General features: G+C 37.7%; 1 protein-coding gene across 7 annotated transcripts in view; it reads left to right on the top strand.

Annotated features, from left to right (window-relative positions):
- LOC148902531 (rap guanine nucleotide exchange factor 2-like) overlaps positions 1–26,618 on the top strand; it is a 131,856-nt gene that overhangs the window by 26,060 nt on the left and 79,178 nt on the right. For all 7 annotated transcript variants that reach the window (XM_088991148.1, XM_088991153.1, XM_088991147.1 and 4 more), the window contains 3 exons: positions 17,331–17,401; positions 20,371–20,427; positions 23,901–23,984. In XM_088991148.1, coding sequence (XP_088847274.1) covers positions 17,331–17,401; positions 20,371–20,427; positions 23,901–23,984 — 212 coding nt within the window. The remainder of the gene's footprint in view (positions 1–17,330; positions 17,402–20,370; positions 20,428–23,900; positions 23,985–26,618) is intronic.

The raw sequence follows: 26,618 nt of genomic DNA, 5'->3' as shown, positions 1-26,618 counted from the left end.
ATGTAATATTTGAAGGGATTTAAACATTCTAATGGCTTCCCCAAATTCATCACGGCCCTCGAGAGGAAACCATAACTACAATGTGGCCCGCGGCAAAAAAAATGACTTTGACACCCCTGAACTAGAGGAATGATCCCTTGTAGGTGCATTCTCTGCTATAATTTTACCTAGTTCCTCATCAATTGTGTTCTATTTAGCTGGGTTGATCGCTTTTTTTCATCACGTGTACAGATGGCTTGTGTGGGTTGGTTGTGGATCCTGATTGATGGGATATTTTAACCTTGCAGTCTACACTCTGCCTTTGAACTATCAAAGTTGAAACTAGTCCAAATGTCACTGTTTTCAATCAATTTTCTCACTATCTCTTTGTCGTCTGACTGTCTCTTTAATGTTTAAACCACCACCACTCACTACTGCGTTCTAGACCAATCACGTGGCTTTAACCAAAGACTGGAGGCGGGGAATAGAGGATAAAAAAATATTGGGTGCCATTTCCTTTTTTTGGAGAATGGGCTTCACTCTCTCTCTGTGCCAAGGTAAAATTTTCATAAATGTAACGTTCGTAAACCGAAAAGTTCGTAAACCGAGGTATCACTGTACCTGAAACCAGTTTCGCCAGGATGTCCACGCAGGTTCTTGAAACTCTCAGCGTAATTGCCGTGCGAGTGTGATTTGCAATTCGTGATAAGTAACAAAGAACAACACCTCACACTGGCAGACGACTGAAGTCAACAATTAACATTTACAAGCCCATTTTCTCATTTTCATAAATTGTTTAATTAAACGAATGTTTACGATGTAGAAAATAACCCACATGCCAGTCTCTTTTTTTTAAGAATTTCTGAATGAATAAGTGCGAATCCACTTATGTAAACGTACTTACAAATGGAATGTGGCAAGCCGCTTGTTGCCTAGCAACCTTCAGCAGTTGCTCTGTAATGATCGAATTAATTCTTGCTGGTAAGACCGAAGCCAAGTCGGCATAGATTAAAACAAAAGATAGACAGGAGAATAGGGAGGAATGTTTCACACAGGCTTTATCGGCAAATGACAAGGCAAAATGGGGATTGGTGATTTGGTGTTGCCATATCCAGATAGCACCACGAGGGCGAAACGGTACAATCTTGCCTTTTACCTCAGTGATACCTCAGTTTAGGAACCATATTGGTTCCCAGAAAATGTGTGTAAGGCAAAAAGTTTGTCTTCCAAACATTTATTTCCCATAAGAAAACATTAAAATGAGAATAATCCGTTCCCAGGTCCCCATAAAACACAATTTATTACGAAATGAGCCTGAAAATTACGCAAAATATACTTTATTTTATGTATAATAAATGTCTTATTGCATTCTAATTAAAAAATAAACTGTACTATATAATAAAGTCATTTTATTTACATTTGTGATGGTAGTTGTCAATGGATGATGAACTTCCAGGTTGTTCCTCTTGATGACACCCGAGTGAAGTTCCCTTGCTTTCTCGGGGATAATACATTCACTCACACTGTCCCCTGCTAGCTGCTTTTCATTAATCCAAATCAAGATGGTCGATTTAGCCTAATAGTACTGGGATGATAAATTATACAAACATACACCACGTTCGTGTTTTTCGATGATCTCCTTCTTCTGCTCGACCGTAATTTTCTTGAATGTCTTCTTAGGCTATAACACTAGCCTGTGGTGGGGTCTTTTTCCGTCCCATAATAGAAAAAGTACTACACTCGATAACAAACCATGTCTGCGCTTTAAAAAAAAGGGGGTGACAAAAAAATAGTCCGCCAGCCACCGTGGCGCTGTGTGGTTTGGTTCGTCCGCCGAAAACTAGTTTGTCAGCCAAGACTATATGCTCCCCAATTTAATGTTCGTGAGGCGAAACGTTCTTGAGCTAAAGCGTTCTGAAGCTGAGGTATCATTTTTGAGGTATCATTTTTGTCCTTCAGGGACCTTCTGAAACTGGCCACTTCCAGGTTCATTTTTTTTGCAGATTTTGGACACTTAAGTCATCATCGAGTCCGTACGTGACGTCACTGAAGGAACACCCCTGACCGAAAAAAAAGACACATTGTAGCAGTCCTTCCATCACGTCAATGTATTTTGCTGTACTTGTTCGGTCTGAAAACCTCGTGTTGCACCAAAAAGCCGCCAGAAGAGGGCGACCAAGCTCCATGGAAGGAATTTATCAGCCTGTGGAAACGGGCTGAGTAATTCCTCACAAGAGCTTGGACGCCATTTTCTGCCTCTTTTTGGGTGATCCATTTCCCTCCAATGTTGCCTCAAAATGGCACAGAATAAATTCTTTAATCGATTGCAAACATGTGTGCTTTCCTCTTCAGAACTATTTGAATCTTATTCATAACTGGATGAGTAACAAGAAAGCATATTCTCCGAATCTGAAGCCATTGTTTTGATTCTCTAGCAATGCAAGACGTCTTGGAGTGACGTCACGAACTGTGGGCGGGACCTTCTGAAACAGGCCACTTCCTGTTTCAAATTAAAGTACTTTTTTAGACACTTGAAGTCATTTTACTTGGCGTTTTGCATTTGACTAAAAATATCATTTTGGGTATTTTAGATGCTATAAAACGTTTTTCTGATGTCAGTTAGGAAACAAAAAAGTGATGTCGGTTGTCCTTTAATGGAGCTGGCGCGCTGTACACAAAGCTAATTAGCCTCTTTACTCACAGTAAGCCCTTAAGTCCCAACTCGACGGCTTTAGCTCTCACTGCTCCTGCCGAAATCTTGAATTACACATGCACCTGTTCATCGGGACAATACGCAGCTGTTGGAACAACAGGAAGTACGCGACAGCTAGCGTAATAACTTTAAGTTCAATAACTTTTAGTTTAAAAGACCCCGGGACAGTACTGTTGAGTATTTCCCAATGAAGAGAAGTAGCATGTTAGCATTGTGATGGCTTGGTATGGGAATCAAGGAGGCATGTGATGAGCTTAACATTAGTTGCACCTCTCTGGGCTGCTAGTGTAAAACCATCCTTGGGATGTGGCTAATAGCTAGCAACTAAATCCCGTTACACAAAACCCAGTGAAGTCGGCATCCATCTGCCTTTTTTTTTGTTGAGAAAACAGCCGTGTTTTTCCAGTGATCGAGGCAGGGGTGGTTCCGTTCAAATCATTAGCAACTTCTACGTTCTAGCACTGACGTAGACTCCAAGAAAACCAAAGTGTCGCGCTTTAAAGCCAGCACTCAGACCACAGCCTCATTCATCGCCAACCGCCAGACCCCAGACCCTCTGACTCTGGTTTCTGGAACGGACCGCATTTGCTGAACATGGCTACGGCTAATGGTATATAATCAGCCTACGATGGACGGAAAAATGTCATTGAAGACTTTTTAGGGCATTTTACCCAACCAAGAACAAAAATTTATAGAAAGTTTCGTTGCTTTGTTTGTTTTTTATTTTTTTTTACAATGATGACCAAATTCAGTCGGTCTACAGAGCTGCTCATAGACAACCGCAACTGGTCCTGCGACGCAACACACAGACCGGCTAACCTGCCGTCTGCTAACTAGTTTAAAGGACAACAGATGTCACTTTTTTGTTTCTTAACTGACATCAGAAAAACGTTTTATCTAAAATACCCAAACACGCAGTATGATATTTTTAGTCAAATGCAAAACACCAATAAAAATGACTTAAAGTGTCTAAAAAGTACTTTAATTTGAAACAGGAAGTGGCCTGTTTCAGAAGGTCCCGCCCCCAGTTCGTGACGTCACTCCAAGACGTCTTGCATTGCTAGAGAATCAAAACAATGGCTTCAGATTCGGAGAATATGCTTTCTTGTTACACATCCAGTTCTGAATATGATTCAAATAGTTCTGAAGAGGAAAGCATACATGTTTGCAATCCATTAAAGAATGTATTCAGTGCCATTTTTAGGTATCTGGGGGCGGGAAAGAGGCAGAAAATGGCGACAAAGCTCCGTGGAAGGAATTAATCAGCCCGTTTCCACAGGCTGATAAATTCCTTACATGGAGCTTGGTCGCCCTCTTCTGGCAGCTTTTTGGTGCAACACTTGGTTTTCAGACCAAACAAGTACAGCAAAATACATTGACGTGATGGAAGGACTGCTACGATGTGTCTTTTATTTCGGTCAGGGGCGTTCCTTCAGTGACGTCACGTACGGACTCGTCACCAACTCCAAAGCAAGACTTCCGGAATATTCAGCGCAAGTCTTAAAAGGTAAAATATAGCGATATGCGCTGGAATCTTTGTAAAATACCCTCAGTAGAAGTCATTTTACAAATTATGGACACAACTTGTCCGGAGACGTCGGTTGTCCTTTGAGTAATCATTTATTGATCGCCTTGTCATTGGTTACTGGTATAGATAATGTGCTTCCATTCGAAACAGAAGACTCCGGGTTCTTTGTACTGATGGTTAATTCTTTGTGATTTCACCCCACCGTACAACTACAAACAAGTATAAAAATATAGCTATTATTTACACATAAACATTTGCACTTTATATCAATGAAATAAAACGTATACAACAAAATCGTACAAACCACTCTGCCCGCTTTCCGTCCGAAATGGAAGTTTTGATTTCCGTCCTTTTTATCTTTTCCTTGCTAAACAGTACAGCGATAAAGCATGTCCATTCATATTTAGGTGAAAATTATGTTTTATGGGGACCTGGGAACGGATTATTCTCATTTTAATGGTTTCTTATGGGAAATAAATGTTTGGCAGACTAACTTTTCTCCTTACACACACTTTATGGGAACCAATTAAGTTCGTGAGCTAATGTATCAGTGTTTTTGGACTTTTTTTTTTCAATTATTGCACCCCCTTTTTGTCCAATATCAGATGTGGCCCACCCAAATCCAAACTCTTAACGGGACTTGAGTTTTAGATCCCTAATCTCGAAGACAAAAGTCCCATGTTTCAAATGCAATTGTGTTGGATTTTGCTTCAGGATTGAGTAGAAAGGCGGTTGGTCACTCAGTCACCCGTCACAAACGGAACGTTAGTTGTCGTTGCGGGAGAACAAAGCGGACCGTCCGGCCTGATGAGACTCGCTCCATCTGGCTCAAACAAAAGCCTCAAAAGGGGAGCCACAGTGACCTCTGATGAGCAATTCATAGCTAAAATAGCTTACAATCAAGAGGCGTGTGAGGGGGGGGCTGAGCGATAAAACAGGAATCGGATGTGCTTTAATATAAGGCCAAAATACGCAGAATCACTCTTCTTCTTACCAATTAGTGCAACTGGTATCGAGGTCAAAGGCAAATAATAAGCTTTGTTCCAGTTTCAGCTGTTGTTAAAGCGCTACATCAACCAATATGGATGTACAGTGATACCTTGGCTTACGAACTTAATTGGTTCCCAGACAGAGTGTGGAAGGCAAAAAGTATGTATCCCAAAAATGTATTTCCCATAGGAAACCATTAAAATGAGAATATTCCGTTCCCAGATCCCCATAAAACACAATTTTCTACTTTCTAATTTTCTAAGAACTACCCAAATACAGTAAAGTCTTGTAATATCGATATTCAAGGGAGTCCGAAAAAATATCGATATAACCGGGACTATCGATATATCCGACCCTGCGCGCATGTAATTTTCTCCGTGCGTGCATAGAAATAGTATCGATATAACCGGGACTATCGATTTTATCCGATATCGATATAACGAGACTTTACTGTATACCTTATTTTATGTATAATAAATGCACTATGGTATTATAATTAAAGAAATAAACTGTACCGTATAATAAAGTCATTTTATTGACCTTTGTGATGGCTTGATGGAATGGAGTGGCCGGTTTCCTCAGCATTAAACACTTGATGAGGAACGTAGCCTTCTTCCTTCACCATCTTGAGGAACGATCCCTTGTAGATACTTTCTTTGCGATCATTTTACCTAGTTCATCAATTGTCTTGTTTAGCTGGGTTGATAGCTTTTTGCATCAAGTGTACAGATGGCTTATGCAGGTTATTTGTGGAGCTTGATTGATGGGATATTTTAACCTTGCAGTCTACTCTGATTTTGAACTATCAAAGTTGAAACGAGTCCAAATATCACTGTTTATTTTCTCACTCTGTCTCTGTCGGTCTCTTTAATGTTAAACCACACCCCTCACTGCTGCGTTCTTGACGAATCACGTGGCTTTAACCGAAGACTGGGGGCGGGGAATAGAAGACAAAAACAAGCCGGCTGCCATTTTCCTTTAGGAAAACGGGCTCATTCGCGAACGACACATCACTTATTGTGGCGCTCATGTGTATCCCGAAAAATAGTTGGTATGCCAAGGTAAAATTTTCATGAATTTAACGTTCGTCAACCAAAAAGTTCGTAAGCCAAGGGCTTCGTAAACTGAGGTATCACTGTATTGCATTGGATTTTAGACAGCCGCCCTCATTTCAAGCTCATATAACTCCAGACCCATATCATTTAGGAATGAACTTATTATTATTATTATTAAGCCTTTATCCACAAATGATAGCGCGACTGCCGTGCAAACCACGCCGCAGATATTGTCACGCCGTGACCTTGCCACACCACCTGCCTCGACGACACCTGCTCCAAATGGATCAAAATACCCGACACCATCTTGTCAATAGACTCAAGGTCAGCTCCTAACAGGGGAATGCGCAAACAAAAAGACGGTGCCGGAGCTATATGACGTTTGGAATAAAGTGCCGTCGCTGCACTCTGCGCGCTGAGCTGACAATCTACCGCCATCTATTGTCATTAGCGGATGACCTTCAGACCCTCCGCGCTGACCGTCTGGCAGCCCAACCAGTCCGTTTACCTCATGAAGATGGCCGCCGCGGAGGCCGTTAAAAGCTGCTAATTGCGTTTATATCGACCAGATGTTTCGTTCCGTGCCAGAAGATCTGAAAATGCAGTTTTGGCCTTGCAGCGGGATGGATTTTACTTAAAGGACAACCGACACTATTTTTTTGTTTCCTAACTGACATCGGAAAAACGTTTTATGGCATTTAAAATACCCAAAACACGCAGGCTGATATTTTTAGTCTCAAATGCAAAACACAAATAAAAATGACTTAAAGTGTTCCAAAACTACTTCAAAATCACCTTGGAGATGGCGAGTTTCAGAAGGCTCCGCCCCCTTTTTTCGTGATGTCACGCCAGGAACGTTTTGCCTTGTTGGAGAATCAAAACAATGGCTTCAGATTCGGAGAAGATGCCTACTTGTTACTCATCCAGTTATGAATATGATTCAAATAGTTCCGAAGAGGAAAGCATACATGTTTGCAATCGATTTTTTTTAAACTTTTCAGCTTTCTTGCTTTTTGTTTTCCAACATGAACACTGAAAAAAAATCCAATAACAGAATCTAGTTTTTGACTGCGGTTATGATGAAAATCACAAAAATATCAAATTAACAAAACCGATGTAGAATCTCCTACAATTGGCAATAATTTGGTAAACAAAATTAAAAAGGTCAATTGATAAAGTTGATTTACCTATGCAATCTTCAAGTCAAGAAACATTAGCTAGATAGATAGCTAGCTAGCTAGATAGATAGATAAGATAGATATTATTTAGCTAGCTACCTATTTAAGTCAGGAAACATATTAGCTATCAAGCTAGCTAGCTATGTATTCGCTCTCTAGTTATTTATTAGCTAGCTTTCTATCTGTTTGAGTTATTCCTTGTTGAGTGAACGCTGGCGCTTGTGGCTACCGCTGCTCACCCACAGAAAAACTTATCCCGTGACTGTAAAGTCACCTTCAGAGGTTTGAAAGGTGCTTATAAATGAAATGTATTCTTCTTATTATTAATAATAGACAGAAAATAGATAGCTAGCAAGATAGCTATCTAGCTAGTTATCCATTAACTACCTATTAGCTAGCTAGCTTTCTATCTATTTGAGTTACTTCCGGGTTGAGTGAACGCTGGCAAAGAAAAACTGATCCTGTGACTGTAAAGTGAACTTGAGAGTTTTGAAAGGCGCTTAGAAATGAAATGGATTATTGCTATTACTATTACTACTATTCGTCTGTGTAAGCTCTTAGTCGTACATGAGTGGTCCATCGATGAAAAGGTTTCTTCAGCCGTCATCTGTACTTCTTTGAAGGTGTCGGACGTTTTGCTTTTTATCCAAGATGCTTTTTCAGCGAACTAAAGTCTTACTGCTAGTATCGGCCCTATATGGGATATATATATCTATATATAGGGCCGATACTACCAGCAAAATATTTTAGTTTGCTGACGAAGCCTCTTGGATAAGAAGCGAAACGTCCGACACCTTCAAAGAAGTACAGATGACGGCTGAAGAAACCTTTTCATCGATATTATTACTATTATTATAACATGTATATTTTTTTGGGGTCCAAAATACAAAAACAATGACTAACTCCGTTTCAATCCATCTCGGCAGCAAAGCAAGACTCTCTATTTATGTGACACTATATGCTGACATGATTTTTGATGAGTCGCCGAGGTGGTCCAGCGCGTGGTTGCGTGGGTAGGTCACCCGCCCCGTCGGACACTTTAAGATGTTATCTGGCCCGCCGCTGTCATGTGAGGAATGTGAGCCTCAAACCCAAAATGGCCTCTCACCGCTGTCCCTCGTAACAGGATCCCGCCAAGAATACCGCCGCGACTCAGAACAGGGGGAGGCTTTCAAAGCAAATCAAGGGGAGGGGGGGGGGGTCAACACTACAAAGGAATGTCTCGCTTGTCTCGCACCTCCCCCCCCTCCCTCCCTTATTGCCTTTGCTAAGGACAGGTCACATGATGTCATTGGCAGGACTTTGTCAGATTGTTTGTTGGTGTTCACGTCCTGACTCGATCAACTGTTTACCGCCTTTGTGAATGCACTGATACGTTGGCTTACGAACTTAATTGGTTCCCAGACAGAGTGTGTTAGGCAAAAAGTGTGCATTCCAAAAATTAATTTCCCATTGGAAATCATTAAAATGAGAATAATCCGTTCCCAGGTCCCCCATAAAACATCATTTTCTACTTTCGAATTTTCTAAGCCTTAAAACGACACAAAATATACCTTATGTTAAGTATAATAAATGTGCTACGGTATTATAATTAAAGAAATACACTGTACTGTATAATAAAGTGGTTTTACAGTAAAGTCTCGTTATATCGATATCGGATATATCGATAGTCCCGGTTATATCGATACTATTTCTATGCACGCACGGAGAAAATTACATGCAAACAGGGTCGGATATATCGATAGTCCCGGTTATATCGATATTTTTTCGGACTCCCTTGAATATCGATATAACGAGACTTTACTGTATTTACCTTTGTGATGGTCGTTGATGGCTTGATGGCATGGAGTGGACGGTTTCCTCAGTATTAAACACTTGATAAGGAACGTAGCCTTCTTCTTTCACCATCTTGAGGAACGATCCCTTGTAGGTGCTTTCTCTGCCATCATTTTACCTAGTTCCTCATCAATTGTCCCCATTTTGGGACGAATAAAGGTTTTCTGATTCTGATTCTGAATTATGTTCTGTTTAGCTGGGTTGATAGGTTTTTTCATCAAGTGTACAAATGGCGAGTACGGGTTATTTATGGAGCCTGATTAATGGGATATTTTAACCTTGCAGTCTACACTCTGCCTTTGAACTATCAAAGTTGAAACGAGTCCAAATTTCACTGTTTTCTCTCCATTTTCTCACTCGCTCTCTGCCTTCTGCCTGTCTCTTTCATGTTTAAACCAACTCCCCTCACTGCTGCGTTCTTGACCAATCACGTGGCTTTAACCAAAGACTGGGGGCGGGGAATAGAGGACAAAAAAACAAGTCGGCTGCCATTTTCTTGTTAGGAGAACGGGCTCGTTCACGAACGACACATCACTCATTGCGGCAGCTCCGTGTGTATCCCGAAAAACAGTTTGTATGCCAAGGTAAAATTTTCATACATTTAACGTTCGTAAACCGAAAAGTTCGTCAGCCAAGGGGTTCGTAAACCGAGGTATCACTATATCTACGTATACATTACAAATTGTAACTCCTCCCCCCTCCCGCTAGGACCAATAGCTCCATTCTTGTTGAAAACCTCGAAGTGATTCTTGTCTCCGTTGGCTAAAAGATGCATGAGGAGCCGCTTTGCTATCTGTACTCGACCGACCGTAAGCCTTCATGAATACGCCGATTGACCATCGTGGGGGGGGGGGGGGGGTGTACAGCCAATGGGAAGCCTTGTGTAATCTATGCAAGCAGATCCCCGTGGTGGTCCCAGATAACACCGGCGCTTTTTTCACCTGTCGTGGTGGATCGGTTGGTTCTTTATTAAATGCACACAAAGGTGAAAAGGAGCCTTTATCAGCATCGATCGCCAATGATGGCAGAGTATCGTTTACACTACAGGTGTCAAAGTCAAGGCCCGCGGGCCAAATCCGGCCCGCCACCTCATATTTTTCGGCCCGCGAAAGCAAATCAAACTTGTTAAATTCCATGATGATTGCTAAAATGTGAGCCAAAATGTCATATTTTTGGATGTCAACCACAATAAAAGTCATTATTCTTGACTTCAGATTTGAAAACGAGTTCTTCATTAATTTACTGTGTGCTCTATGTGTAATATTTGAAGGGATTTAAACATTCTAACAATGTGGCCCGCGGCAAAAAAAATGACTTTGTCACCCCTGGTTTACACGAATTAAAGGTTAAACGTTTGAAGTCAGTTACCAAGGTTTCATTTATGACAAATATCTTCACAATGTCAACGTATTAACACGTCCGCCTCACAGTGCAGGAGTCACATGGTTCCATTCTGCCGGGCGTCCTTAACTCATTCATCGCCATTCAGGAATTTCTTCGAAAATAGGACGTAGAGCTCCATTCCCGAATTTGTACAGGATTTGTTTATTTTGTTTTATTCTTGGGTGCTAATAAAGCGTTGGTCAGACCTCTGGCAATGATTTCCTGCTTCCGCAAGGGGGCAGCGTTTCCCTTCTTTCCATGTTTGTTCCAGCTTCGTCTGTTGTAAAAGCGCTATATGGACGTTATGTTTTGGACAGCTGCCCTCATTTCAATCTCATGTAACTCCAGACTCATATCATTTAGGAATTAACTCTTTTTTTTCGTCATGAAAGAAGACAATCTATGGTTTCTATTGCTGTATTGAATGTTGATGTAGTCCTAAAAGTCCATATTCTGTGGGTCCTGGTTTTCGAGTGACAATGACAAAAACCCTGGCACTGGAGTGGAAACATTTTTGCAGTGAATGAGTTAAATGTCCTGCTGTCTATTTGCTGTCTGTTCGCTGTCTATTTAGCTGGCTGGCCTAGCGAGCTATCTATTAGCTATGTAGCTGGATAGCTATCAAGCTAGCTATCGATTAACTAGCTATTAGCTAGCTATCTTTCTATCTATTTGAATTACTTCCGGGTTGAGTGAACGCTGGCGCGTATGTCTGCCGCTGCTCACCCACAAAAAAAAAAAAACGTATTTAAGACTTTCGAGGTAGCTATCAAGATTGCTATCAATTAGCTGTCTAGCTATCTAGCTAGCTATCATTTAGCTGTCTAGCTGGGTAGGTAGCTATCTATTAGCTACTGTATCTATTAGCTAGCTAGCTTTCTATCTATTTGAGTGACTTCCGGGTTGAATGAACGCTGTCGCGTATGGCTGCCGCTGCTCACACACAGAAAAACTTATCTTGTGACTGTAAAGTGATCTTGAGCGTTTTGAAAGGCGCTTAGAAATGACATGGATTATTATTATTATTATTATTATTATTATTATTATTATGATTATTATTAAATCCACATATATGGAACTTTTTGTGAGCACTGCACGTCCTTTCTATGTGCGATTCATGTTAGCGTTGAGCCCTGATCCGCATCGGCATTCTGGAATGTTCTTTTCCTCTTGCGGGGGGGACCACCTGTATTCCAGGAAGGATTACTTTGGGAAAGGAAGTCAAGGGGGCAGGCAGGCAGGCAGGCAGATTAGATGTTTTGTTTCAGGTCACTCACTCACGACATGGAATCGAGCCATTTTCTTGTCGAAAGTGGGTTGTTATCATGATTCTTAACTCATTCACTGCCATTCACAAATTGATTCGGGAATTGAAAATATGACATGGAGTGACATTCCTGAATTTATCTGGATTTTGGTTTTTCATGCTTGGGTGCCGATAAAGCGCTATCCATGACCTCTGGCATTCTTTCTTTTCCACAAGGGAGCAGCATTTCTCTTTTTTTTCAAAATTAGCACTTTGTTCCAGCTTCAGCTGTTGTTAAAACACTATATTAACCAATATGTGTGTATTGCATTGTATTTTGGACAGCCGCCTTCATTTCAAGCTCACATAACTCCAGACCCATATCATTTAGGAAATAACTATTTTTTTTTGGTTGAAAGAAGAGCGTCCTAATGTCATGCTAAAACTCTATATTCTGTGGGTCCTGGAATTCCAGTGACAATGACAAAAACCCTGGCACTGGAGTGGACACATTTTGTTGTTCTTATCCTGTGACTGTATAGTGTCCTTGAGAGTTTTGAAAGTTGCTTCTAAAACAAAATTATTATTATTATTATTATTATTATTATTATTATTATTATTATTATACATAAAATAAGGTATATGTTGTATAGTTTTAAGGCTTATTTAGTAGAAAATTATGTTTTATGGGGACCTGGGAACGGATTATTTTCATTTTTAATGGTTTCTTATGGGAAATAAATATTTGGAAGACAAACTTTTCGCCTTACACACACTTTCTGGGAACCAATTAAGTTCGTGAGCTGAGGTATCACTGTAATGGCAACCCTCGTAATTATTTTTTCATTATTATTTATTAATACTCTTAATATATTTATATTTATATTTATATTTATATTAAACAAACGTGCAAATCAAACCTCTGAAGATGGATAACACTGATTCGCTGTGGCGACCCCTTGAAGGGAAACGCAGAAAGGAAAAGATTCTTAACATTAATACTAATATTGATACTAAGACTAAGATCAATATTATTATTATTATGATGATGATGATAATGATGATGATTACCCCTTGACGGGAAAAGCCGAAAGGAAAAGAAGACTATTATTATTATTATTATTATTATTATTATTATTATTATTATTATTATTATTATTATTATTATTATATTATTTGTATTATTATTACTACTGATACTATTATTACTATTACTATTATTATTATTATATTTATTTATTTTTATTATTAGTATTTTTAATATTTTTATGATTATGATAATGATGGTGATTATTATTATTATTATTTCTATTATTATTATTATTAATTTTATTATTTTTATTATTATTATTATTATTATTATTGTTATTATTTTATTATTTGTATTATTATTACTACTGATACTATTATTACTATTACTATTATTACTATTATTATTAATTTTATTATTATTTTTATTATTAGTATTTTTAATATTTTTATGATTATGATGATGACGGTGATTATTATTATTATTATTAGTATTATTATTATTATTTATTTTTTATTATTTGTATTATTATTACGACTAATACTATTATTATTATTACTATTATTACTATTATTATTATTAATTTTATTATTATTTTTATTAGTAGTATTTTTAATATTTTTATGATTATGATGATGATGATGATGATTTATTATTATTATTAATTTTATTATTTTTATTATTAGTATTATTCTTTTTCTTATTTTTATTTTTATCATGATGATGATTATTATTATTATTGCACATCTTGGGCAGTGAATGAGTTAAATTGAAACGAGATTGGAAGTCTTGAGTGAATTAGCTCTAAGCTAGCTGTTTTGACAAGAACATTCATTCATTCATTCATTCATTCATTCATTCATTCATTCATCTTCCTGACCAATTCGACTAACCCCTGAACATGTTGTTTATTTATGATTGTCCTTTGTTCATAATTTAAAGGACAGCAAATATTGACACGCGTCATTGCGGCGCTTTTGTTGCTCTGACAGCGATGATAGATTAATATTTTTTTTATTTTATTTTTTAAGGCAATGCTGGCAATGGAAAATGTGCTCTCCTTTACATTCTTTCCATACAAGCGAGCTCAAAACTATTGACGAGCTGAGCTATAATTGATGCTTTCACATATTTCTGCTCCCTCACACTGTTGAAAGGACAACCGACGGACAAGTTGTGTCCATAATTTGTAAAATCACTTCAAATGACTTCTACTGAGCGTATTTGACAAAGATTTCACCGCATATAGCGATATTTAACGTTTTAAGACTCGTGCTGAATATTCCGGAAGTCTTGTTTTTGAGTTGGCGACGAGTCCGTACGTGACGTCACTGAAGGAACACCCCTGACCGAAAAAAAGACACATTGTAGCAGTCCTTCCATCACGTCAATATATTTTGCTGTACTTGTTTGGTCTGAAAACGTCATGTTGCACCTAAAAGAGCCAGAAGAGGGCGACCAAGTTCCATGTAAGTAATTTATCAGCCTGCGGAAACGGACTGATTAATTCCTTATACGGCGCTGTGTCGCCATTTTCTGCCTCTTTTTTGGTGCTACATTTCCCCCCCTATTGCCTCAAAATGGCACAGAATAAATTATTTAATCGATTTCAAACATGTATGCTTTCCTCTTCGGAACTATGTGAATCATATACATAACTGGATGAGTAACAAGAAAGCATATTCTCCCAATCTGAAGCTATTGTTTTGATTCTCGAGCAAGGCAAGACGTCTTGGGGTGACGTCACGAACAAGGGGGCGGGACCTTCTGAAACTGGCCACTTCCGGTTTCAAATTGAAGTACTTTTTAGACACTTTGTCATTTTTATTTGTGTTTTGCATTTGACTAAAAATATCATACTGCGTGTTTTGGGTATTTTAGATGCTATAAAACGTTTTTCTGATGTCAGTTAGGCAACAAAAAAAATGGTGTCGGTTGTCCTTTAAGTGCCCATGAAGGAACGGCCGGCCGTTCATTGTTTTATAACTGGACAATGCTGCCATCTGGTGGACGCCATTACATGTAGCATTGCACCAACCTTATCGGAGGACAAAGAAAACGGATGACAATAATAACACATTTGATTTCTAAGCGCCTTTCAAGGTTACTTTACAGTCACGGGATAAGTTCTTTCTGTGGGTGAGCAGCGGAAGCCATATAAATAAAAATATTTGATATAGTGTATTTTTTACACAAGTAATTCGTTTTTCATATAAGTTTATAGGATTTTTGGTAGTTAATTAATTTAAGCAACAAAAAAAACAAACTTAGGAGCCATTTGGGAGCCAAAAGATCCGGATCTTTTTAATGAACCGAGCCGAAAGAACCGGCTCTCTGAAAAGAGTCGGAATTCCTATCACTAAAACACCGGCGGGAGAAAAAAAGTGTGTGTTTTTTTTGGTGTAAAAATGCGACAATTGGTCGCGCGAGAGGACAGCTGAATGTGAGAGCAAAACAGACAGATATCCCGCCAAAATATGATTGTAGTAATGTCAACATTTCTCCGGGTATTCCTCCCACATTCCAAACACGCTCAATTAGCTCGGATGATTTTTCCGGATCGGAAAACTACAGGTTGAGAAAAGTTAAATGCTTCGATTCTGAGGTGAAGTTTCTCAGTGTGCCGGCAGATGGCAGTATTGACTAAAGCTCGTTGACTTGACATTGTGGAAATGAGGCTTGAGTTTAGTGGTGGGAATGGTGGGAGGAGCTAATGTTTGTGTGTCATTATCTGCTTTGGAATGAAGGAATTTCTCACAGTGTTGACTTGATCGCAAGACTTAATAATAATAACAATAATAATAATAATAATAATAATAATAATAAGACATTTTATTTACAAGCTCCTTTCAAAACGCTCAAGGTCACTTTATCAGTCACAGGATAAGTTGTTCTGCGGGTGAGCAGCGGCGGCCACACGCGCTAGCGTTCACTCAACCCGGAAGTCACTCAAATAGATAGAAAGCTAGCTAGCTAATAGCTAGTTAATGGATAGCTAACTAGACAGCCAGCCAGCTAGATAGCTAATAGACAGCAAATTAGATAGCAAATAGATAGCTAGCTAGGTAGCCAGCTATAATACTACTACTACTACTACTACTAATAATAATAATAATAATAATAATAGTACTATTACTACTACTACTAATAATAATAATAGTACTATTACGACTAATACTACTAATAATAATAATAATAATACTAATACTACTACCACCACTACTACTACTAATACTACTACCACTACTACTACTAATACTAATACTAATACTCCGACTAATACCAATACTAATAATACTACTAATATTACTACTAATAATACTACTACTACTAATATTACTACTAATAATAATAATACAGTGAGACTTCAACTTTCAAACACCTCAACTTACAAACTTTTCGTCTTACAAACGTCAAATTTATGAAAATTAAACCTTATAATAAGCACTATTTTCATAATACACACCCACCACGGCTGGCGGAGTGATCTTCGGCGGAAGCACACGACCGAACAGCACCAGAGGTTAAGTTACCAACAGTCCTTATGGAAGGTGACTCTCCTTCCATTACAGTCCTCATGTAATGCGCCTCTCTTTCTAAACAGCAATTCCCTTTGACCTTCGACCTCCAACGCCATTCCATCAAGCCATATATGACCATCACAAATGTAAATAAAGTGACTTTATGATACAATGCAGTGTAAAAGTTGAAAAGTATATTTTATGGTAACCCGGGAACGGATTATTTCCATTTTAATGGTTTCCTATGGGAAAATGTTTTTTGAGATACACACTTTTCGCCTTACACACTCAATTAAGTTCGTAAGTTGAGGTCTCACTGTAATACTACTAATACTAATGTCCATGTACATTTAATTTACAAGCTCCTTTCAAAGCACCCATGGACACTTTAGAATCAAAAAGAACTATGGGAAAATAAACACCATAACAATAAACCCATAAATAAAATGATAAATAATAAAAGAGCTGATGATGATGCTAGCTAGCTAGCAATTAGCTCTATAGCTATCTAGCTAACTATCAGTTGGCTAATTATTAGCTATGTATTAGCTGGCGAGCTAGCTTTTTTTATCTATGAAGTGACTTCCGGGTTGAGCGAACGCTGGGGCATGTGGCTGCCACTGCTCACTCACAGAAAAACGTATTCTGTGACTGTAAAGTGACCTTGAGAGTTTTGAAAGGCGCTTCTCAACGAAAGTATGATTATTGTTATTACTTGTAAATGTTTCTTTAGCTGCTTTTTGATTATGTCTCAATGTGCTTTTGTCCACATGGCAGAGCTGGAGAAGTGCTTTGTGTAAAAACCTTTTTTTGTGACTTCTTTATGCTGACACATCCGGTTTGAATGTGAATATTCTGTATTTTTCTGTAGGACCTGGAGATCGTCTACTCCTACCTCCATGGGATGGAGGCCTTGTCCAACCTTCGGGAGCACCAACTGAGGTACGCGGTCATTGCATTTTACCTCATTCAAAGTCACCACCATTTTTCGATCTCTACTTTAGCCAGTGGCAGGCCGTGCACGTCACTCAGAGGCCTTCAGTAGTGCTATGTCTGAATCATTCCACAGCTGCGAGTGTGGTGTGATTTACTACAAGTCCACTAGAGGGTGACATTGCCCAGGAAATTACTTGTGACTTGAATAATAAAAATACTGTACATTATTTGACTTGAATTAAAATACTTTATATATTAGAAAAATATATTTTAGTCAAATAATATTTTTTTATTTGCAATTTATAAATATCATGCTCCAATTTATGTATTTTGGTTTATTTTATTTGGTTTATTGATTAAGTCTGTTTTTTTAATATTTTAATATAGAGGTCATTTAGTTGTCTATTTGCTATCTATTTGCTCTCTATTAGCTTTCTATTAGCTGCCTATTTGCTATCTATTAGCTAACTGATCGGCTAGCTAGCTATCTGTCTGGCTATCTATTAGTTATATAGCTAGTTGTCTAGCTATATAGCTGGCTATCTATTGGCTATCTATTAGCTAGCTAGCTTTCTATCTATTTACTTCTGGGTTGAGTGAACGCTGGCGCATGTGGCTGCCACTGCTCACCCACAGAAAAACTTATCCTGTGACTGGTAAAGTGACCTTGAGCGTTTTGAAAGGCGCTTAGAAAACAAAAGTATTTTTATTATTATTATCTATTAGCTAACTGGCCGTCTAGCTAGCTATCTGGCTGGCTATCTATTAGTCATATAGCTTGTTGTCTAGCTATCTAGCTATCTGTCTGGCTATCTATTAGTTATATAGCTAGTTGTCTAGCTATATAGCTGGCTATCTATTGGCTATCTATTAGCTAGCTAGCTTTCTATCTATTTACTTCCGGGTTGAGTGAACGCTGACGCATGTGGCTGCCACTGCTCACCCACAGAAAAACTGGTAAAGTCACCTTGAGCGTTTTGAAAGGCGCTTTGAAATGAAATGTATTACAGTGATACCTTGGCTTACGAACTTAATTGGTTCCCAGACAGAGTGTGTATCCCAAAAATTAATTTCCCATAGGAAACCATTAAAAAGAGAATAACCCGTTCCCTAGATCCCCATAAAACACAATTTTCTACTTTCTAATTTTCTAAGCCTTAAAACTACACAAAATATACCTTATTTTATGTATATTATTATTATTATTATTATTATTATTATTGTTTTTGTCATTGTCACTGTCATTGTTATTATCATTATTATTATTATTATTAGTAGTAGTAGTAGTAGTAGTAGTATATGTAGTAGTATATGTAGTAGTAGTAGTAGTATTTCAATCAGTTTTATACTTCGGCAATGTAGTTACATCGGGCCCATCCATTTTAGAATTTGGCCATTTTGGAATTTGGATAACAAAACACAATTGCAGAGAGTAAACGTGACTTTAGTGCGTTTCCAGCATCCCTCGTGTGTGTGTGTGTGTGTGTGTGTGCATAAATGCGGATTATCCCATTAAGGGAAACAATGCGGAACATTCCACGCCACCTTCCAAGCTTTCACTTTCCAGTCGGACGCCACACAAACCAGAAACTTGTGTTTTCATGTGCTGCTGCAGGTGACAGCGCATCAGTCCTTGATGTTTTTCACAGTCCTTTCTTGGGTGGGATCCTTAGCTAGCCAGCTAGCTGATAGATAATAATAGTCATAATAATACATTTCATTTATAAGAGCCTTTCAAAACTCTCAAGGACACTTTACAGTCACAGGATTTTTTTTCTGTGGGTAAGCAGTGGCAGCCACATGCGCCAGCGTTCATTCAATCCAGAAGTAACAGAAAGTAAACAAAAAACAAAAACCTAAATAACAAATAATATGACAACACAAAGACACAGAGAGTAATTCATTCTTCAGCACTCTCTGTACAATTTTTTATTTTATTTTATTTTACTTTATTTTATTCTTTTTTTTATTTTATTTTATTTTTTATTTTATTTTATTTTATTTTACTTTATTTTATTCTTTTTTTATTTTATGTTTATTTTTTATTTTATTTTATTTTACCCAACCCAGAAGTAACATAAAGTAAAAAAAAACAACAACAAAAAACCTAAATAACAAATAATATGACACCACAAAGTCACAGAGAGTAATTCATTCGTCAGCACTTTCTGCACAATTTTTATTTTATTTAATTTTATTTAATTTTATTTTATTATTATTATTATTATTATTATTTATTATTTTATTTCTTTTCATTATTTTTTTTTTATTTTTATTTTTTATTTTTTTTTTATTCGTTGGTGTCGTTGCCTCTTGATGATATCCGAGTGAAGTTGCTGTGCTTTCTTGGCGATAATACCCTCACTCACACTGTCCCCTGCGAGCTGCTTTTCGTGAATCGAAATCAACATAAGTTTTTCAACCTCTTCTATTGCCTGAGACCGTTGCTTAGACAACACAGAAACACCCTTAGCCACACGTAGCAATGGTTGACTTAGCATACTAGTACTGGGACGCTAAGTCACACAAACGCACACCTCGTTGGTATTTTTTGATGATCTCCTTCTTCTGCTCGACCGTCATCTTCTTCGGCTTAGCACGAGCCTGTTTTGGGGTCTTTTTCGGGCTCATAACAGCAAAAGCACTCCACTCGATAACAAACCACGTCTGCACTCAAAAGAAAAGTGGTGACGAGAAACTAGTCCGCCAGCCACCGTGGCGCTTTGTGGTTTGGTTCGTCCGCCGAAAACTAGTTTGTATGCCAAGATTATATTCTCGTGAATTTAATGTTCGTAAGGCAAAAAATTTCGTGAGCTAAAGCATTCGTAATCTGAGGTATCACTATATTTTCACAACTACCTCACGCTGGAGGCAACCCAAGAATAAGTAGAAGCAGCCATGTTTACCTGTCTACGTTTTAAACACCTGGACAAATTCTGAATAATCAATTTTAAAATGGTGTTTTGACCTTGCAGGATCATGTGCGAGACGGTGCGCTACGAGAGACACGAGGCCAACGAAGTCCTCTACTAGTAAGTACATATCAGACTATGATACTGTCATGTTTTTTGAAATGGATATTGATATAATATGAAGCTTATATTTAGTGTTCTCTGAACCTCATTTTGGCGTGTCAGTCAATTACGGCCAAGACCTGATTTAAGAAGCGGACGTTTTAAAAAGGTTCGTCTGTCTGGCTGTGGATCAGTCGCGACCTAAAAGCTCATCATCTTTTTTGTTTGATGTTGAAATGTTTGGTGCGTTGTAGTCCTGAAAGACGCTTAAAATGTAAAGTATTATTATTATTATTATTGTTATTATTATTATTATTATTATTATTACCATTATTACTATTACTACTATTACTACTACTACTAGTAGTACTACCACTACTACTACATTTACTATTATTATTATTATTATTATTATTATTATTATTATTATTATTACCATTATTACTATTACTACTACTACTACTAGTAGTAGTACTACCACTACTACTACACTTACTATGATTATTATGATGATGATGATGATGATGATGATTATTATTATTATTATTATTACGATTGCTACTACTACTACTACTACTAGTAGTAGTACTGGTACTAGTACAGTACAGTATTAGTACTGCGATACTAGTACTGTAGTACTAGTACCGTAGTACTAATACTGGTACTAGTACCAGTACTAATATCACTACTCCATTCCATCAAGCCATCAACGACCATCACAAAGGTCAATAAAACGACTTTATTATGTAGTACAGTTTATTTAGTTAATTATAATACCATAACACATTTATTATACATAAAATAAGGTATATTTTGTGTAGTTTTAAGGCTTAGAAAATTAGAAAGTCCCAAAAATGTTTATGAGGACCTGGGAACGGATTCTTCTCATTTTAATGGTTTCCTATGGGAAATTAATTTTTGGGATACACACTTTCCGCCTGACACACTCTGTCCGGGAACCAATTAAGTTCGTAAGCCAAGGTATCACTGTATCAGTCATTATTAATGTCTGACAATTTGTTGCTGTCATCTTCTGCGTCATTTCCTACGAGTCACACCAACGCTAAAGCTAGCTAGCAACTCGAATTGAAATCGGAGCTTGTAATACAAAGACTTTAGCATTTTGAAACAAGTGTCATGGAGGGCAGATAGGAGAACTGTGAATGAACCGTGGAACGCGTCTCCGTCCGCCCACATCCATGACGGAGACAAGGAAGCGCAGACGGGGAGTAAACTCGCGGTGACCCGGTGTGATGTTGCCGCCGCCGCTAGCCTTTTTGCGGATAATTGCCAAACAAATGCGCATGCACTCTGCCGGCGGGAACATTGTGACAAGTTAATCTCCGGACTTTTCTAGTTCAAAAGCAACTACCTTATTAATAAGGTGACAACCAATAACAAAACAACCAATAATAAAACTCATTTGCTAGCTATTGACTATCTATTAGCTCTGTCTGGCTAGCTAGCTATCTGGCTGGCTATCTAGCTAGCTATTCACGATCTTGCTGGCTGGCTATCTAGCCAGGTATATGTTGGCTAATGATTGCCTAGCTAGCAAGCTTTCTATCTATTTGAGTTACTTCCGGGTTGAGTGAACGCTGGCGTGTGTGGCTGCCGCTGCTCACCCGCAGAAGAACTTATCCTGTGACTGTAAAGTGACCTTGAGAGATTTGAAAGGCGGTTGGATATGAAACGTCTTATTATTTATTTGTCTCGCAGTGGAGAAATTGACATTTCACAGCAGCAAAGTTATGAAAGGAAGATAAAAGGAATGAAAGAAGTAGAAAAATAATAATAATGCTGGAAAAGGACTGACTCTCGCGGCGCCATCTTGAAGTCAAAACAACCAAAATAAATATGACAACACAAAGACAGGGAGTTGACTATTCGCATAATCACTGTAGCTGGCTATATATTCGCTCTAGCTAGCTATCTATTAGCTACCTATTAGCTCTAGCTAGCTATCTATTAGCTACCTATCTAGCTAGATAGCTATCTCGCTAGCTATTTATTAACTAGCTATTAGATATCTAGCTAGATAGATACCTATCTATTAACTAGCTATTAGCTAGCTAGCTCGCTTTTATCTATTTGAGTTATTATTAATGTTGAGTGAACGTTAGTGCATGTGGCTGCCGCTGCTAACCCAGAGAAAAACTGTGATTGTAACGTGACCGTGAGAGTTTTGAAAGACGCTTAGCAATTTATTATTTACCTAGCTATCTATCTGTTTGCTATCTATTCGCTGTCTCTTAGCTAGCTATCTAGCTGGCTGTCTGTCTAGCTAGCTATCTATTAGCTACATATCTAGCTAGATAGCTATCTTGCTCGCTATATATTAACTCGCTATTAGCTATCAAGCTGGCTCTCGGTCTAGCTAGCTATCTATTAGCGACATAGCTAGCTATATAGCTATCTCGCTAGCTATTTATTAACTAGCTATTAGCTACCCAGCTGGCTGTCAGTCTAGCTAGCTATCTATTAGCTACATATCTAGCTATATAGCTATCTCGCTAGCTATCTATTAACTAGCTATTAGCTATCCTGCTAGCTGTCTGTCTAGCTCGCTATCTATTAGATATCCAGCTAGATAGCTATCTAGCTACCTTTCTCTTCGATTTACAGAAAGACAATTTGAAATATTTGGAAATTTATTTTATGGATAAATAAATAAACAAATAAACAAACAAATAAATAAATAAATAAATAAATAAACCAAGGCAGCAAGGTCGGCAGTGAAGGGGTTAAAATGTTACCTGTATATGTATATGTACAACTCAAAAGGTTGTAAGTCAAGACGTGTTTTCCATGTAAATGCCCTAATCCGTTCCAAACCCTGCCAAAATTCAGTCCTAAATGTCTTCTAAAGCATGCACAACTGTCCATGTCTTGAATCTATCTATTTGAGTTACTTCCGGGTTGAGTGAACGCTAAAATAGACAAAAGGCAAATGCTGCCCCCTTCACGGAATGGGAAAAAACATTGCCAGAGGTCTGACCAGCGCTTTAACAAAAACCTGAACAAATTGGGGAATGGCGCTCCACGTCACACGTTTTCGTTCCCGAATTAATTCGGGAATGGCAGCGAATGAGTTAAAAATATTATCACTGAACTGTGGTCACTTCAAGTGAATAGTACGTATTTCATCCAGAGGCTTGTAATTTGCTTCTCTGAAGCCATTGTTTTGATTCTGGAGCAAGGCAGTTTGTGATGGAGTAATCCTGGTGTGACGTCACGAACAAGGGGGCGGGGCTTTCTGAATCTGCCCAGTTACGAGCTCATTTTGTGGCAGTTTTAGGACACTTTAAGTCATTTTTATTGGTGTTTTGCATTTGATTTAAAAATGTCAGCCTGCGCGTTTTGGCTATTTTAGATGCTATAAAACGTTTTTCTGATGTCAGTTAGGAAACAAAAAAAAAATGGTGTCGGTTGTCCTTTAATTTTCTATATTGATGTGTTATTGATTTATTTTTTTTTTTTGACTCTTGCAGCCCTGATGACATCGGAAGCTGCTGGTACATCCTTTTGTCGGGTTCCGTGTTCATCAAGGAGTCCATGTTCTTGCCCAGGAGCAGGTATGTTCTTTTCGGGAGGGGGAGGCCATCTTTGACTGCGTGCTTTTCAGTGGTTGTCTTTTCAAGACAACGATGCAACTAAAATCTATCTATCTATCTATCTATCTATCTATCTATCTATCTATCTATCTATCTATCTATCTATCTATCTATCTATCTATCTATCTATCTATCTCTAGCTATCTATTTTGCGAGCTATCTATCTATCTATCTATCTATCTATCTATCTATCTATCTATCTATCTATCTATCTATCTATCTATCTATCTATCTATCTATCTATCTATCTATCTATCTATCTATCTATCTATCTATCTCTAGCTATCTATTTTGCGAGCTATCTATCTATCTATCTATCTATCTATCTATCTATCTATCTATCTATCTATCTATCTATCTATCTATCTATCTATCTATCTATCTATCTATCTATCTATCTATCTATCTATCTATCTATCTATCTATCTATCTATCTCTAGCTATCTATTTTGCGAGCTATCTATCTATCTATCTATCTATCTATCTATCTATCTATCTATCTATCTATCTATCTATCTATCTATCTATCTATCTATCTATCTATCTATCTATCTCTAGCTATCTATTTTGCGAGCTATCTATTTTGCGATCTATCTATCTATCTATCTATCTATCTATCTATCTATCTATCTATCTATCTATCTATCTATCTATCTATCTATCTATCTATCTATCTATCTATCTATCTATCTATCTATCTATCTATCTATCTATCTCTAGCTATCTATTTTGCGAGCTATCTATCTATCTATCTATCTATCTATCTATCTATCTATCTATCTATCTATCTATCTATCTATCTATCTATCTATCTATCTATCTATCGCTAGATAGATAATAGATAGATTGCAAGAAAAATAAAAAGAAGTAAAGAGAGGAAAAAAATGATACCTAAGCTTACGAACGCTTTATCTCATGAACTTTTTGCCTTATTAAATTCGAGAAAATATAATCTTGGCATACAGACTCGTTTTCGGCGAACCAAACCACACGGAGCGCCACTGTGGTTGGCGGACTACTTTTCCACACCCCCTTTCTCTGAGTGCAGACGTGGTTTGTTATCGAGTGTTGTACTTTTGCTATTATGGCACCGAAAAAGACCCCACCGCAGGCTAGTGTTAAGCCGAAGACGACACAAAACGTACACACATAAAAACAACCCACACACGCACACAAACACGCACTCAGAAGATACACTCACAATGTACACAAATACAAACAGATACACACTTTTCGCCTTACACACTCTGTTTGGAAACCAATTAAGTTCGTAAGCCAAGGTATCACTGGTATCACTTATGTGGAACTTTATAATCACATAGCGGAACAAAAGCTAGCATTTGTCACATATTTTGGTTCAATTTCTTGGATGGGTGTTTTTTTTTATTATACAGTACAGTTTATTTCTTGAATTATAATACCATAGCACATTTATTATACATAAAGTAAGGTAAATTTGGGTAGTTGTTAGAAAATTAGAAAGTAGAAAATGATGTTTTATGCGGACCTGGGAACGGATTATTCTCATTTTAATGGTTTCCTATGGGAAATACATTTTTGGGATACACACTTTTCACCTTGCACACACTTTCTGGGAACCAGTTAAGTTCGTAAGCTGAGGTCACACATTCATGAGTAACTTCTGTGGAATAAAGGGGGAGAATTCTTTCACACATTAAACACTCCACCCTTTTGAGACACTTAGGTAAATAAAACGACTTTATTATACAGTACAGTTTATTTCTTGACTTATAATACCATAGCACATTTATTATACATAAAATAAGGTAAGTTTGGGTAGTTGTTAGAAAATTACAAAGTAGAAAATGATGTTTTATGCGGCCCTGGGAACGGATTATTCTCATTTTAATGGTTTCCTATGGGAAATACATTTTTGGGATGCACACTTTTCACCTTATACATATTTCCTGGGAACCAATTAAGTTTGTAAGCTGAGGTCACACATTCATGAGTAACTTCTGTGGAATAAAGGGGGAGAATTCTTTCACACATTAAACACTCCACCCTTTTGAGACACTTAGGTAAATAAAACAACTTTATTATACAGTACAGTTTATTTCTTGACTTATAATACCATAGCACATTTATTGTACATAAAATAAGGTAAATTTGGGTAGTTGTTAGAAAATTAGAAAGTAGAAAATGAGGTTTTATGCGGACCTGGGAACGGATTATTCTCATTTTAATGGTTTCCTATGGGAAATACATTTTTGGGATGCACACTTTTCACCTTATACATATTTCCTGGGAACGAATTAAGTTTGTAAGCTGAGGTCACACATTCATGAGTAACTTCTGTGGAATAAAGGGGAGAATTCTTTCACACATTAAACACTCCACCCTTTTGAGACACTTAGGTAAATAAAACAACTTTATTATACAGTACAGTTTATTTCTTGAATTATAATACCATAGCACATTTATTATACAGTAAAGTCTCGTTATATCGGTATCGGATATATCGATAGTCCCGGTTATATCGATACTATTTCTATGCACGCATGGAGAAAATTACATGCAAACAGGGTCGGATATATCGATAGTCCCGGTTATATCGATATTTTTTCGGACTCC

The sequence above is a fragment of the Hippocampus bargibanti genome, linkage group LG02 (assembly GCF_051943395.1).
Source record: "Hippocampus bargibanti isolate YZ-2025 linkage group LG02, ASM5194339v1, whole genome shotgun sequence".
In the NCBI taxonomy this organism is placed as follows: Eukaryota; Metazoa; Chordata; class Actinopteri; order Syngnathiformes; family Syngnathidae; genus Hippocampus; species Hippocampus bargibanti.
This window is presented reverse-complemented; position numbering and strand designations above follow the sequence as displayed.